The 15,102-nt window shown below is 39.0% G+C and overlaps 1 protein-coding gene across 5 annotated transcripts in view; it reads right to left on the bottom strand.

Annotated features, from left to right (window-relative positions):
• Rbm6 (RNA binding motif protein 6) overlaps positions 1–15,102 on the bottom strand; it is a 127,853-nt gene that overhangs the window by 85,180 nt on the left and 27,571 nt on the right. For 4 of the 5 annotated variants that reach the window (XM_008853153.2, XM_008853154.3, XM_029556136.1 and 1 more), the window contains one exon: positions 13,255–13,324. The exons of the other annotated variant lie outside the window; for it this stretch is intronic. In XM_008853153.2, coding sequence (XP_008851375.1) covers positions 13,255–13,324 — 70 coding nt within the window. The remainder of the gene's footprint in view (positions 1–13,254; positions 13,325–15,102) is intronic. 5 annotated transcript variants of the gene reach the window in all.

The following is a 15,102-nucleotide window of genomic DNA, read 5'->3' on the forward strand; positions in this document are numbered from 1 at the left end:
TCTGCCCGCCTCTGCCTCCCGAGTGCTGGGATTAAAGGTGTGTGCCACCACACCCGGCATTTATTTATTTTTCAATTTTTATTTTATGTGTATGAGTGTATTGCTTGTGTGTGTGTGAGCACACCCATATCGTGCAATGCCATGGAAGTCAGAAGAGGGCTTCAGATTCCCCTGGAACTAGAGTTAAGGATGGTTCGTAGCCACGATATGGGTGCTGGGAACCGAACCCGGGTCCTCTGCAAGAGCAGTCAGTGCTCCCAACCGCTGAGCCATCTCTCCAGCCCCTCGTTTTTTGTTTTTTTGAAACAGGGTCTCACTAAGTAGCCTTAGCTGGCCTGAACCTTAGTATGTGAACAAGGTTGACCTCAACTTCCCACAGAGGTCTGCTTGCTTCTGCTTCCCAAGTACTGGACACATGTTACTACCCTCAGCCAGTCAAATATTCTTTTTTTTTTTTTAATATTAAGAGAGGAGGCTAGAGAGATGGTTCAGCCAGTTAAGAGCACTACTTGCCCTTACAAAGGACCTGAGTTCAGTTCCCAGGACTTGGACTTACATTGTAGCTAATAATGGTCTGTAACTCCAGTTCCATGGGATCCAATGCCCTCTTCTAGCCTCCACAGGCATTGCATGACATGGGTACACTTACATACATATAGGCAAAAGACTTATTCACATAAAAAATAAACTAAATATTTAAAAAATATATTTTGGGACCAGTGAGATGGCTCAGCAGCTTGCCATGAATGCCTGATATCTGAGCTCAATTCTAGGAACCCAGGGTGGAAGGAGACACCTGAAAGGTGTCCTCTGATCTCTATATATGCACCATGGAACAAGCATAAGCATACACACACACAAACAAACACACACACACGTAAATAAATAAATAAATAAAAGCATTTTCTAGGGTTCCGTATTAATTCAAAAGTTAAAAATAAAAAAATTAATTAAAAAATTTGTTTATTCATTTAAGGCCAGGCATGGTAGTATAAACCTTTAATCCCAGTACTTGAGAGGCAGAGGCAGGCAGATCTCTGAGACTTCAAGACCAGGCTGATCCACAGAGCAAGTTCCAGGAAAACCAGTGTTACATAGTGAGACCTTATCTCAAAAAATCGTATTCATTTATTTATTGTCTTTTTGAGACTGGGTCTCCCTGTAGCTCCAGCTGGCCTGGAACTTGCTATGTAGACCAGGTGGCCTGAACTCACAGAGATCCGCCTGCCTCTGCCTCCTGAGTGCTGGGATTAAAGGCCTCATTTATTTTTATTTTTTGTGTGTGATTTGCTTGCATGTATGTAGATGTACTATGTGTGTTCAATGTCTGTGGAGGTCAGAAGAGGGCATCGGATCTCCTGGAACTGAACCCAGGTCCTCTACAAAAGCAGCAAGTGCTCTTAACCCAGTGAGCCATCTCTCCAGCCCCAAATTTTATTTTTCTAATACTGTTTTAAATTATTTATACTGATACAAATGATAGAACTGAAAATGATACTCCCAGGATGGAAATAAAACAGGTAGAACATGTGCTTAAAATGTAAACTTTACTGAAGGAGAACAGCAAAGAAGAGGTTAAGAATGGTCAGGGATGAGGTCTGGATATTTTTTTGAAAACAAGAATGTTGGGCTCAGTGGAATGCCTTAGTCATAGAACAGAGAAAAACATCATAAGTCTAAGTCATGCCACTGCAAAATATAGGATGACTGTTTAATGTTAAACATAATCACTGGCTGACTAGCCCTCCTGGAAATTGTTAAAATCCATAGATTATGCAAGAAACTAATATATTCTTTGTAGCCTACTGATTAACTTTAAATGTAAACCTATAGAATATGTTTTGTTCTATGTGAAACTAATTCTTTCGTGTATTTTGGCACAAACAACAAGCTTGTAATTATAGTTTCGAAAGTATAAAAAAAGCACTGCTAAAGAATTAAACTCTTCTCCACCTGAGGGTTGAGTTCTTTGCCTTCACTCATTCCGTCACCAGCAGACCTGAGTCTCTATACTTCACTCTCAATGCTTTTTTTTTTTTTTTTTTTTTTGGTCTTTCTGAGACATGGTCTCTCTGTAGCCCCAGCAGGTCTGGAACGCACTATGTAGACCAGGCTGGCCTTGAACTCACAGATCTACCCACCTCTTCTGCCTCCTGAGTGCTGGGATTAAAGGCATGTGCCACTACACTAAAAATATGCTTTCAATGCATATTTTTAGAAATGAAAATTAAGTCTGTCTACCTTTCTAAGAAAACTTGGAATAACATAATGTACTAGCTCTACTTCTAGAGTTTACACATACGTGTTAATTCATTTGGGGATTGAATAAATATAGGCCAATAATACAATATTATTACCCATTAATTCACACATAATGCACATAGTTACTAGGAATTTCTGTAGCACATAATACAATATAACAACCTCATTAATACTTTCTTCTTTGATCCAAGGGAAAAAAAGGGGCAAGAAATCATTGTCATATTGAACTAAGTAGGACTTTTCAGTTTCTCAGGGTCTACTATGTGTAAATGACTGAGATTTTTTTTTTATTTTGGTCTTTTTGAGACAGGATCTCCCTGTAGCCCCAGCTGGCCTGGAACTTGCTATGAAGACCAGGCTGGCCAAAATATTTTAAGATTATAAATATTACTTTAAAAAAAATATGTGCTGGAGAGATTGGGTATGGTGGTACTTCTCTATAATCTCAGCTAATAGGGAGCAATAAGGCAAGAAGGGTTACTTGAGCCCAAGAATTATAGCCTAAAGTTCAAGGTGTGTGTGAAAAGACAAAACCACATCTTAAACAGGGCATGGTGGTATATACCTGTAATTCTTTTTGAGACCCTGCCTCAAAAAGACCAAAAACAAACAAACAAAGAGGCTGGGCTTGTTTAATCCCAGTGCCTTTAATCCCAGCACTCACTCAGGGAGCAGAGGCAGGCAGATCTCTGTGAGATCCAGGCCAACTTCATCTACCTAGTGAGTTCTAAGCCAGCTGGGGCTCCTGGGAGATACTGTTGCAAAAACAATAACAAAAAAAAAAAAAAAAAACCCCAACAAAGCTAGGCATGGTGATATATCCTAGGTATGGTAATCCCAGTACTCAGGAGACTAAGTTAGGAAGAAGTGCTTCAAGTCTAAGTACATTTTTCTCTAATTCTTGCCTGATCATTTCCTGTAAAATCCCTAAAAAGCACCCTAAAAAGCACTGATTTCTTTTATCTTACCCTCTAAAACTTAGTGGACATAATATGTATTTACTGATCACTGTATATAATGATTACTTCCAGGTATTCATTTAGGCATCAATTCTCTTTTAATCCTATTGTCTTTAAGTGACTTCTATAGTTGGAATGTGCTCTCTGAAGTTCAAGGGTGAAAAATATAACCCCCTAAAGCAACAAACCATTGTTAAGTAGAACTTAACAAATGATTAGGTTTTAAGGGCTCTACACTCATAAATGGATAAATGCTGCTATTGTAGGAGTGGGTTAGTTACCTCAGGAATAGGTTCCAGATTATAGGATGAATGATACCTTCTGTCTCTTGCCTTCCCTTGACCTTCTACCTTCCACCATAGAATGATATAGTAGGAAGGTCCTTGTCAGATGTAGACCATTGACCTTGACCTTGCCAGTCTCCAGAAATGTAAGAAGTACATATTGGGGGGTGGGGGGACTGAGAATGTAGCAGTGTAGCTCACTTGTAGAATACACTTGCCTACTATGCACAAAGCCCTGGGTTTGATTCCTAGTATGATAATAAATATGGCATGGTGACCAACATCTGTAATGCCAACACTCAGGTAGGTAGATGTAAGATCAGAACTTTAAGGTCATCCTTGGGTATATACCAAGTTTTGACCAGCCTGGGTTATACGAGATCCTGTGTCATAAATAAATAAGAGACCAGAGAGACAGCTCAGTGGTTATGAGTGCTTACTGCTCTTGTAGAGGAGCTAGATTCAGTTCCCAGCACCCATACTGGGCAGCTTACAACTGCCTATAAATCCAGTTCAAGGGGATCCAATGTCTTCTCTGGCCTCCACCGACACCAGGACTCATGTGGTGCATATATATTCACTCAGACAACATACACATAAAATTAAAAGTAAAAAAAAAAAAAAAATCCATAAATCAATCAATAAAAACAGCCTGGTGGCTCATGTCTGTGATCCCAGTACTCGAGGAGAAAAGGCAGGAGGTTTGCCACAAATTCGAGACTAGTCTGAGATACACAGTATACCAGTTGCTTTAAAATTTAACCAGTCTGTAGTATTCTGTTACAATAACACAAAAAGACTAAAACATATCCTATTATCAACCTCTTGGGATTAGAAATGAGCAAACATTCCAGGCCAGCTGGGGCTACAGGGAGACTCTGTTTCAAAAAAGACCAAAAAAAAAAAAAAAAAAAAAATATTAAAACATTTTAAAAAAATTCAAAATACTAAATTAAAAAAACACTTTTCAAAAAAACAAAAAAAAATCCCATTTTAAACCCCTGGGGATTAAAAATAAGAAAAAATTCCAGGCCAGCGGGGGCTCAAGGGGGACTCTTTTTTAAAAAAAACCAAAAAAAAAAAAAAAAAAAGATATTATGAACTGTTCAGAAGATTCAGAATACTCAGTTCAAATAGCCATTTTCCAAAAAACCTAAATCTCTCTATGATCAAAATATTTCATTGCTTGTGTTCATCAGCATATTTCTAGGATCTCAATACTACAGTTACATTGGGTAGAGGAATGACTGAATTGTCAAATAATACTCTATAATATTTTGGATGGTATATATGATGGCATGGGTATGGCAGGAGACAAAGGAGGAACCATAATTTTTTCAGGATTACAGAGTATTATTTTAATTAATTAATTAATTAATTTTGTCTTCTTGAGACAGGGTTTCCCTGTAGCCCCTTGGTGGCCTGGAACTCTCTTTGTAGACCAGGCTAGCTAGCCTTGAACTCACAGAGATACACCTACCTCTGCCTCCTAAGTGCTGGGACTAAAGGCGTGCACCACCACACCTGGCAGTATTATTTTAATTTACTTTTGGTGTTTTTGAGACAGGGTCTCTGTGTAGCCCCAGCTGTCCTGGAACTCATTATGTAGACCAGGCTGGACTTGAACTCACAGAGATCCACCTGCCTCTGCCTCCCAAGTGCTGGGATTAAAGGCGTACACCACCATGCCTGGCAATATTATTTTATTTTAAAAGGTGAAAGTATTATTTTCTAGGCATAGCATAATGAACTCAACTGAAACTAGGAACAATCAATTATGAACTCTCAAGAAGATATAAGCATCAATCAACAGACTGTTGTCTGTGCTGAATAGTCTCTTTACTCATAAAAATGCATTTATAAAAGTGATCTTATGGGCTGGAGAGATGACTCAGTGGTTAAGAGCAGTGGCCACTCTTGCAGAGGTTCAACTCCCAGCATCCACATGGCAGCTAACAACCATCTATAACTACAGTTCCAAGGGATCTGACACCCTTTTCTGACCTCTGCAAGTACTGCATGACACAGGTGCACTTACACACATGCAGGCAATACACTCATATACATAAAATAAAATTAATAAAAAAAATTTTTAAGTGATCTTGTTGGCATGGTGGTACTTGCCTGTAGTCCCAGCTCTTGGGAGGCAGCAGCAGAAAAGATTAGAAATTCAAGGTCATCTGTGTCTACAAAGACAATGTGAGACCAGCTTGGGATATATGATACACTCTACAACAAAGAAACCAGACATATTAGCTTTATGTTACTCTGGTTTTTAGTGATTTGGGTTTTTTTTTTGCTATTGTTGTTAGCCACCAAGTGGGTGCTGGGAACTGAACCCAGGTCCTCTGCAAGAACAGCCAATGCTTTTAACTGTTGAGACAGCTCTCTAGTCCCTGATTCTTACAACTTTTAACTTGGAAAGTCTATTAAAAAAAGATTAAGCCAGGCATGGTGGTGCATACCTGTAGACCCACGAGTTGGGAGGCAGAGGTAGGTGGATATCTGTGAGTTCAAGGCCAGCCTGGTCTACATAGTGAGTTCCAGGCCAGCTGGAACTACAGGGAGAGACCCTGTTTCAAAAAGACCCCCCCCAAAAAATTTTTTTTCTGGTTATATGCATGTCTGCATGCACGCACAGGCCAGGCCACAGGATGACACATGAAGCCAGAGAACAACTTCATAGTCAGTTCTTTCCTTCCACCTTTACGTGCGTTCCAGAGATCACAGGCTTGCACAGCAAGCACCTTTATCAGCTTGAGCCAAGTCACTGGCCATTCTTTTGCCTTTTGAAATACGGTCTAACTTTGAAGCCCAAGCTAGCCTCAAATTTTGACAATCCTCTGTCTCAACCCACTTGTTTATGCCAGTTTTTCAATCTTTCCTTTGACAGACTTTCCAAGTTAAAAGTTGCAAGAATCGGGGACTGGAGAGCTGGCTCAGTAGTTAAAAGCATTGGCTGTTCTTGCAGAGGACCTGGGTTCAGTTCCCAGCACCCACATGGTGGCTAACAATTGTCCGTAACTGCAGTTCTAGGGGGTACAACCTCTTCTGACCTGTACAGGCATTGTACAACACAGGTGCACGTATATACAGGCAGGCAATATACTCATACACTGAAAATTTTTTAAAAAATTGCAAGAGCTGGGCGTGGTGGCACACAACTTTATTCCCAGCACTCGGGAGGCAGAGGCAGGTGGATCTCTATGAGTTCAAGGCCAGCCTGGTCTACATAGGGAGTTCCAGAACAACTGGGGCTACAGAGAGACCCTATCTCAAAAAGACCAAAAAAAGCAAGAATACTAGTACAAAAAAAAAAAACCAAAAAACTGGGGCTGGAGAGATGGCTCAGTTGTTAACAACACTTACTACTCTTGCAGAGGACACAGATTCAGTTCCCAGCACCCATACTGACAGTTCACAACTGTTAGTAATTCTAATTCCAGGGCATCCGATACCTCACCTCTTCTGGCATCAGGCATATATGCAGGCAAAACACATACACATAACATTTTTTTTAATCTTAGGAAACCTTTTTAAATTTTATTTATTTATTTATTTATTATTTATTTATTTTGTCTTTTTGAGATAGGGTATCCTTGTAGGCCCAGCTACAAGGCCAAGATTGCCTTGAACTCAGAAAGATCCTCCTGCCTCTGCCCAAGTGCTGGGATTAAAGGCATGCACCACCACACCCAGCTTAGAAAAATTATTTTTTTAATATTATTATTTTTACTTTATGTGTATGAGTGTATTGCCTGCATGCAAGTGCACCCATATCATGCAATGCCACAGAGGTCAGAATAGGGCTTTGGATTCCCCTGGAACTGGAGTTAAGGACAGTTCACAGCCGCCACGTGGGTGCTGAGAATCGAACCCAGGTCCTGTGCAAGAGCAGTCAGTGCTCTTAACCTCTGAGCCATCTCCCCAGCCCCAGAAAAATTATTTTTTTTTAAAAAAATTAAAAAGCTGGGCATGGTAGCTCACACTTTTAACCCCAACATGCAGGAGGTAGAGGCAGGTAAATCTCTGTGAGATCAAGGTGAGCCTGATCTACATAGCACATTCCAGGCCAGCTGGGGTTACAGGGAGACCCTGTCTCAAAAAAAAATTTTTTTTTAATTAAAAAAGGCAAAACACTCATAATATCCTTTGCCTAGGTACAATTATTTTAACATCACCCTCTTCTTTCCTTTTCTACATACATCAAATATATCTCCTAAGCCAGAAGAAAGCAAGCCGTATGGATAGACCATGGTCCTTCACTTCTAACAATCTCAGAATTTTTAAGATGAGGATGTTCTCCACTATAACCATAGTGGTACCACTTTAGTAAACTTAACATTAATATTCGATTATAACCACATCAATAGAACAATTCTATTACAACCCAAATAACCCTCATGCTTCCCACTTTAAAATCAACATTTTCCCCAACATCTTAGCAATCATATTTTCTTTTTTCTTTCTTTTTTTTGGCCTTTTTTGAGACAGGGTCTCCCTGTAGCCCCAGCTGTCCTGGAACTCACTATATAGAACAGGCTGGCTTTGAACTCACAAAGATCCACCTACCTCTGCCTCCTGAGTGCTGGGATTAAAGGCATGAGCCACTACGCACGGCCAGCAACCATATTTTCTATCCCTAATATTTTGCCTTTTCCAAAAGTGGAATCTCATAACATCTTTCTAAAAAGTTGTAAAGAAAACTGGGCATAGTAGTATGTACTTGTATTCCCAACTACTCAAGATGCTAAGGCAGAAAGTCTGCTTGACCTCAGGAGTTCAAAGTCAGCTTGGGCCAAACTCCATCACACACACACACACACACACACACACACACACACACGCACGCACACACAAAGTATATACAATGTAAAATATACTGTTTTTAAAACAGGTATGGTAGTTCAAGACCAGGGTGGGCTACATGAGACCCTGTCTCAAAAAACAAACAAACAAACAAAAAACCAAATGAAACAAAAAACAACAACAAAAAAACCCCTAGGCTGGTGATATGGATCAGTAGACAGAGTACTTGCCTAACATGCATTAATGCCCTGGGTTCTAGCACTATATAAACCAGGCATAGTAGTGGACACCTATAATCTTAGCATTCAGGAGGTACAAACAAGAAAATCAGAAGTTCAAGGTCATCCTTGGCTACATACAGAGCATGAGGCCAGCCTAAGATACATGGGACCTTGTCTCAAAAAAATAAAAAAAGACTCAGGCATAGTGGCGCACACCTTTAATCCCAGCACTCGGGAGACAGAGACAGGCACATCTCTGTGAGTTTGAGGCCAGCCTGATCTACATAGTGAGTTCCAGGACAGCTGGGGCTACAGGGAGACCCTGTCTCAAAAAGACCAAAAAAATAAATAAAAATAAAAAGAGCACTGACCGCTCTTGCAGAGGACCCAGGTTCCATTCCCAGCACCCACATGGCAGCTAACAACCATCTAAAACTCCAGTTCCGGTGGATCTGGTGCCGTCCTCTGACCTCCGGATACTGCACAACATGCAGGCAATACACTAATACACATAAAATAAAATTAAAAAAAAATTTTTTTTAAGTATATTCATAGTGTTATACAACTATCACCACTACCTAGTTCCAGAACATTTTTACCATCTTAAAAGGAAATCTTGGGGCTGGAGAGATAGTGCAGTGGTTAAGAACACTGACTGTCCTTGCAGAAGGCCCGGGTTCGAATCTCAGCACCCACATGGCAGCTAACAGCTGTCTGTAATTCCAGTTCCAGGGAATCCGACAGTCTCTTCTGTCCTCCACAGGCATTGCACGACATGGGTGCACTTACTTACATGCAGGCAAGACACACATACACATAAAATAAAAATAATAAATAAAATATAAAGAAAAAGGAAATCTTATACCTATTAAACAGTAACTCCTCATTTCTCTAGCCTACAAATAATTTGCTATTTCTGTGGCTAGGCCTATTTTGGAAATTTCATACAAATGGGATAATAAAATCTAAGGTTATTTGTGTCTGACTTCTTTAATGTTTTCAAGACTTACCTACAGTATAGCAGATATCAACTAGTTTCTTCCTATGGTAATATACACAGTGTCTTACCTGGTTTCTTTCAGTCAACATACTTCCTCTATTCTCGTATACATGAACAGTTTCTTCATTTTTAATGATGAGTAGTATTCCAACTATATGTAATATACTCCAAAGATTATCCAGTCACCAAAACACATTTTTCTCCTGACACTTTTGTCAAGAATATAGTAATATAGGGGCTGAAACAATGGCTGAGCAGTTAAGAACACTTGTTGTTCTTCCAGAGGACCCATGTTCAAGTTCCCAGCACCCACATGGCAGCTAACAACCATCTGCAACTCCAGTTTCAGGTGATCTGATACCTTCTTCTGGCCTCTGTGGGCACTGCATACACCTGGTACACTTACATTCATGCAGTCAAAATACTCAAACACATGAAATAAAAATAACAAAATTTTTTTTAAACAATATAGTAATATAACTCAAGGCAATATGTAATTAAAGAGGTTATATTTGCAAACACCAAATGAAAAAATAAGAAAGTAGGCACTGGAGAGATGGCTCAGTGATTAAGAGCAATGGCTACTCTTGCAGAGGACCCAGGTTTGATTCCCAGCACCCACATGGCAGCTAACAACCATCTGTAATTCCAATTAAAGGGGAATTTGATGCCTTCTTCTGGCTTCTACAGCCATTGCACAGCATGAGTGCACTTACATACATGCAAGCACTACACTCGTACCCTTTAAATAAAAAGAAAAATGAAAAAGTACAGATCATACATAGATCTATAGTCCCTTATCTTTAATTTTAAAATCCTAAGTCCCTTAAATATCAAGTTTCTGGGTAAACTTTCAGGAAAGTTTTGAGGCAAATCTTGGCCTGCTATACAATGAGCTTCTTTATAGTTTGTGTGTGCATGCACACATATGTGTGTGCATATGTGGGGGTTAGGGAACTGATGAACAGGGTCTCACTATGGCTGACCTGGAACTTGTGATTCTCTGCCTTGGTCTCCTCAGTGCTGGAATTATAAATGTGCATTACCAATCCTAGCTTTATAATGAGACTAAAAGGATGAACTCTACACACCCTAAAGCTTTCAATTATGAATTACCAATACACTCTATCAACTGAGCTACATCCCCAGTCCCTTATATATGACACTTTAACAAGTAAATATAAAAATTCTCAGAATATCTGATTCTTTCAAAAGTATATATTCTTCAGCTGATATATAATGCCTAAGCTGCATCTTCTTTAAAACCCAAACTACCCTTTAATGCTCTTGATTTGAAAGAAAATCATAGATGTTCTCCACATACGCTGTAGAGTTAGCCACTCCATCCACACAAAGAACCTATTGCCAAGCACTGGGAAAGCAAGAACAAATAATGCAGTCAAGGTTTTAGCTGATGTGGTGCTAACTTTCTAAAGAGAGGAATAAGACACACAAAAAAACAAGAAATGTGCTACAGTGATATATCCTATTCCAATAAATAAGGATGTAATTTTTTTTTTTTTTTTGGTCTTTTTCTCCCTGTTGCCCCAGCTGGCCTAAAACTCACAGAGATCCTCCTGCCTCTGCCTCCCGAGTGCTGGGATTAAAGGCGTGCGCCACCATGCCCAGCAGGATGTAATTTTTTTAAAAAAAATGACTATGGAGTGATTTTAGATTGGTTGGTGAGGCAATGCCTCAATGATGTAAAAATGAAGCCAAGAACCAAACCCTAGAAGACCTGATCCTAGGGGATCAGAAGGAAGAACAGTGTAGAGGCTGACAAAGAAACAAGTTTGTATTTATCAAGGACTGGAGAAAAGTTCAGTTTGGCTACAGCATAATAGAAGTCAGAGAGTAGTACAAAATAAGGTCAAACAGCCATAGGCCAGCTTACATAGTGGTTTGTAAGTTAGAATAAAGAAATAGGAATTTCTTCCATGTGAGACAGAAGGCCATAAAAAGGTTTTAGACATGGGAGTAACTTGATCTGACCAGCATTTTCAAATTTCATTCTGTCATTACTGTAAATGTAATAGCAATTAACATAGAACTGGTAACCAAATCCTTTCATTAAAAAAAAAAAAAACTACCTAAGTGTATATATTAAATACAACATCATTTAAGATAATAAAAGGCCCATGTTTCCTTGTTTTTTTGAAACCACCGTCTTGAATGATTTCATTTGTATATTAATACCTTTGCTCTACCAATTTTGATTCTGGTAACTACTACAGCTAACAAATTTAAGAACTTTCTCTTTGAATCCTAAATGACTGTGCGATTTTTATCCTGCTTGCAAAACTGACAATTTAAAAGAAAATCAACAATAGAGAAACTGAAGAGTTAAAATAGCTACCATTTAAATATGAAGATACCTCTTCTTTTCTAAATGTATCAATATTTAATGGAAGCACAATTCATCACACAAGACAGAAACTGAGGCTACTACCCTGTAAGTTAAAAAGCATATCTAGCCTGTAATTTCTACCTTTACTTACCAAAGAGAATGTATATGAGACACATACAAAAAGTAACCAGCAAAACTAACATATGTAAGAATTACATATCAACTCTTAGTCATGTTTCCACAAAGTCAGGTTTTCTGAATTTATTCTTAAATAACAAGAAAAAGATATTTGTATACTTAAACACCATATTCTTTTGGGCCCAATAATTTATTTGTGTGTATAATTTTTCACTGCAAATCCCATGAGAAAAAGAAGCTATCTAGTAGAGAGAAAAATTCCACTCCCTGGTAAATTCTTTTTAAGTAAACTATAGGAACTGTGGAAACAGCCCAGAGATGGAGCACTTGCCTAGCCCACATAAGACTTTGGATTCAATCCTCAGCACTGAAAAAAAATAACAGATTAAATAAATAAAAGCAAACTCTATCCTCCAAAACGTGACACATTCTTGCTTGAAGATGTCTTTAAATGCATTACTGTGACTTTGTAACATCTGAAAAGATTAATTAATGCTCCAGCTCCTTCACTTTAAAATTCTACAAAACAGATTAGATTACCTTTATTTTAAAGCTACTTCATATTATGTAATCCTAAAAATATTAGTCTAAACTGTGAGTTCTTGGCATTTCAGTAAGATTTCAAGGATCTGACCCAAGTTTATACTCTAAAATAATATAAATACACCCTGCATAACAGACTACAGAATAGAGGTCAAAGAAAAAGCACCTTTGGATCTATCCATGATTTCAAAACTTAGCTGTTGTAGGACTCTTCTCAGAGAAAGATTAAAATCTCAGGGAAACCACAAGTTTGAACAATTTCTCTGGAAAGCTGTTAAATTCCACTTTGAAACAATGAAATGCAAAATTAATATATAGCAAGCTTATTAAATCTCACTAAGCTCAAATGTAAGCATCCCCTCATCATGAAAAACATAAATATAAAACTTAATAATTTAATCATAAAAAACATACTCAGGGAGGGAAGCTGCAACACTCACATTATGTGTCACAGGCACTCAGAAGAACTGGAACATGAATCCTCATAGCCTATGTGTGGACAAACATCCACACACACAAAAAAAAAAGCACAGCTAAAACTAAAGCTTGTTGTTACTTGAAGGTACCAACAGGAAGCTTCTGGAAATCTTACTTGTGATTTCTTAAAATTTTTTTTAAAAGTTGCACATAATGCAGACATCTGTCCATGACCCTTTCTAACCCAAGGCCACATGCATGTAAGAAAACTCACCCGTGTTATACTCCTTCAACTGCAACCCCTTTACAGGCATGCCATCAGAAGTCCGAAAGGCGGTAAGAATCTGCAAGAATATGGCATTTATACTAATGATACAAATCACAAAAACTAATTTTTATATTTTCCCTGGTTTTTAATCCTATGTAATTTAAAGCAATGATTATTTTATAAAGCCAAATTTAAACCATTAACATGCTATTTTTTTTTAAATGCATGATCGCACATATTCATAATCCCAACTAGCCAAGAGAGTAGGACGCTTACAGGTTTGAGGCCAATCTGGGTCAGGAGAGGAAATATATATATTAATTTACACACACACACACACACACACACACACACACACACACACACACACACACAGTGTGTCTGTATTCCAAGCCTCTCCTTACTTGCAGCTTGTAAACTTTTAGTGCTTAGTTTCTCATGTTAAACACAAAGCACTGAATTCAATCTGATTCAATGCAGGGCCATGGCAACTCAGTTTAGTTACTTGCTCTATTTTCTTTTCTTTTTTTTTTGGTCTTTTTGAGACAGGGTCTTCCTGTAGCCCCAGCTGTCCCGGAACTCACTATGTAGACCAGGCTGGTCTTGAACTCACAGAGATCCACCTGCCTCTGCCTCCCAAGTGCTGGGACTACAGGTGTGCGCTACCACACCCAGCACTTTTTTAAAAAATATTTTATTATTTTTATTTTATGTGTATGCATGTATTGCCTGCATGTAGGTAAGTGCACCAGTGTCATGCAATGCCCGTGGAGCATGGAAAAGGCTGTTGGATCCCCTGGAACTGGAGTTACAGACAGCTGTGGGTGCTGGGATTCGATCCCGGGTCTTCTGCAAGAACAACCAGTGTTCTTAACCACTGAGCCATCTCTCCAGCCCCCTATTACTTGCTCTATTTTCAAATGGCCTGTTCTCTCACTGCATTTAGGCCTGAGCTCAATCTAAAATCATCCAATCCTGGAGCCAGTGAGACAGCTCAACAGGAATGGGCACTTGCTGACTAACCTGAGTTTGATCCTGAGGACCCACTTAGTGAAAGGAAGAAAAAAAAAAAAAATCAACTCACAAGCTGTCCTCTAACCCACATGAATGCCATAGCATGTGTACACCCCCCCACACACACACAAACAAAATGTAATTTTTCTTTTGGGTCCTTGAGACAGGGTTTTGTAGCCCTCACTGGCCTAAAACTCAGAGATCCACCTGCCTCTGTCTTCAAAGGTGTGTGCACCACACCAGGCTCACACACAATATAATTTACAAAAGAAAAGAAAATAGCCCAATTCCAATGACACTTTAAATCTTCTTGCTTGCTACTGCTGTGTTTTGAGACAAGTCTCTTGTAGCCCAGGCTGGCCTCAAATCTAAGGATATCATTGTACACCTGATCCTCCTGCCTCTACCTCCCAAGAACTGTATTTTAGCTATGTGTCACTATGTCTTGTTTTTAAATCTCTAGTTTTTTTTTCAGAAAATTTCTGACTGCTTGAAACCATTATCTTTTTAAAAAAATGTTATTTTAATTTTGTATATCTGTGTATGGCTATGTCCATGTGAGTGCAGGATTAAAGGCCTGTGTCACCATATCCAGGCCTTAATATTTTTGGTTAGCACACCAAAAATGAGTTTCATTTATGACATTTTCATACATAAGTATCACTGTACATTGCTCTATCTGCTTTGCCCCACTATCCTTCCCTGGGCTTCAAACTTTTGATCTTCCTATCTCAGCTTGTGTGTGTGTGTGTGTGTGTGTGTGTGTGTGTTTGTGTGTCCCCAGCTGGCCTGAAACTCACTACATAGACCAGGTTGGACTTGACCACATAGAGATTTGCC

Source organism: Nannospalax galili, unplaced genomic scaffold, assembly GCF_000622305.1.
Source record: "Nannospalax galili isolate Female #2095 unplaced genomic scaffold, S.galili_v1.0 scaffold786, whole genome shotgun sequence".
Classification (NCBI taxonomy): domain Eukaryota; kingdom Metazoa; phylum Chordata; class Mammalia; order Rodentia; family Spalacidae; genus Nannospalax; species Nannospalax galili.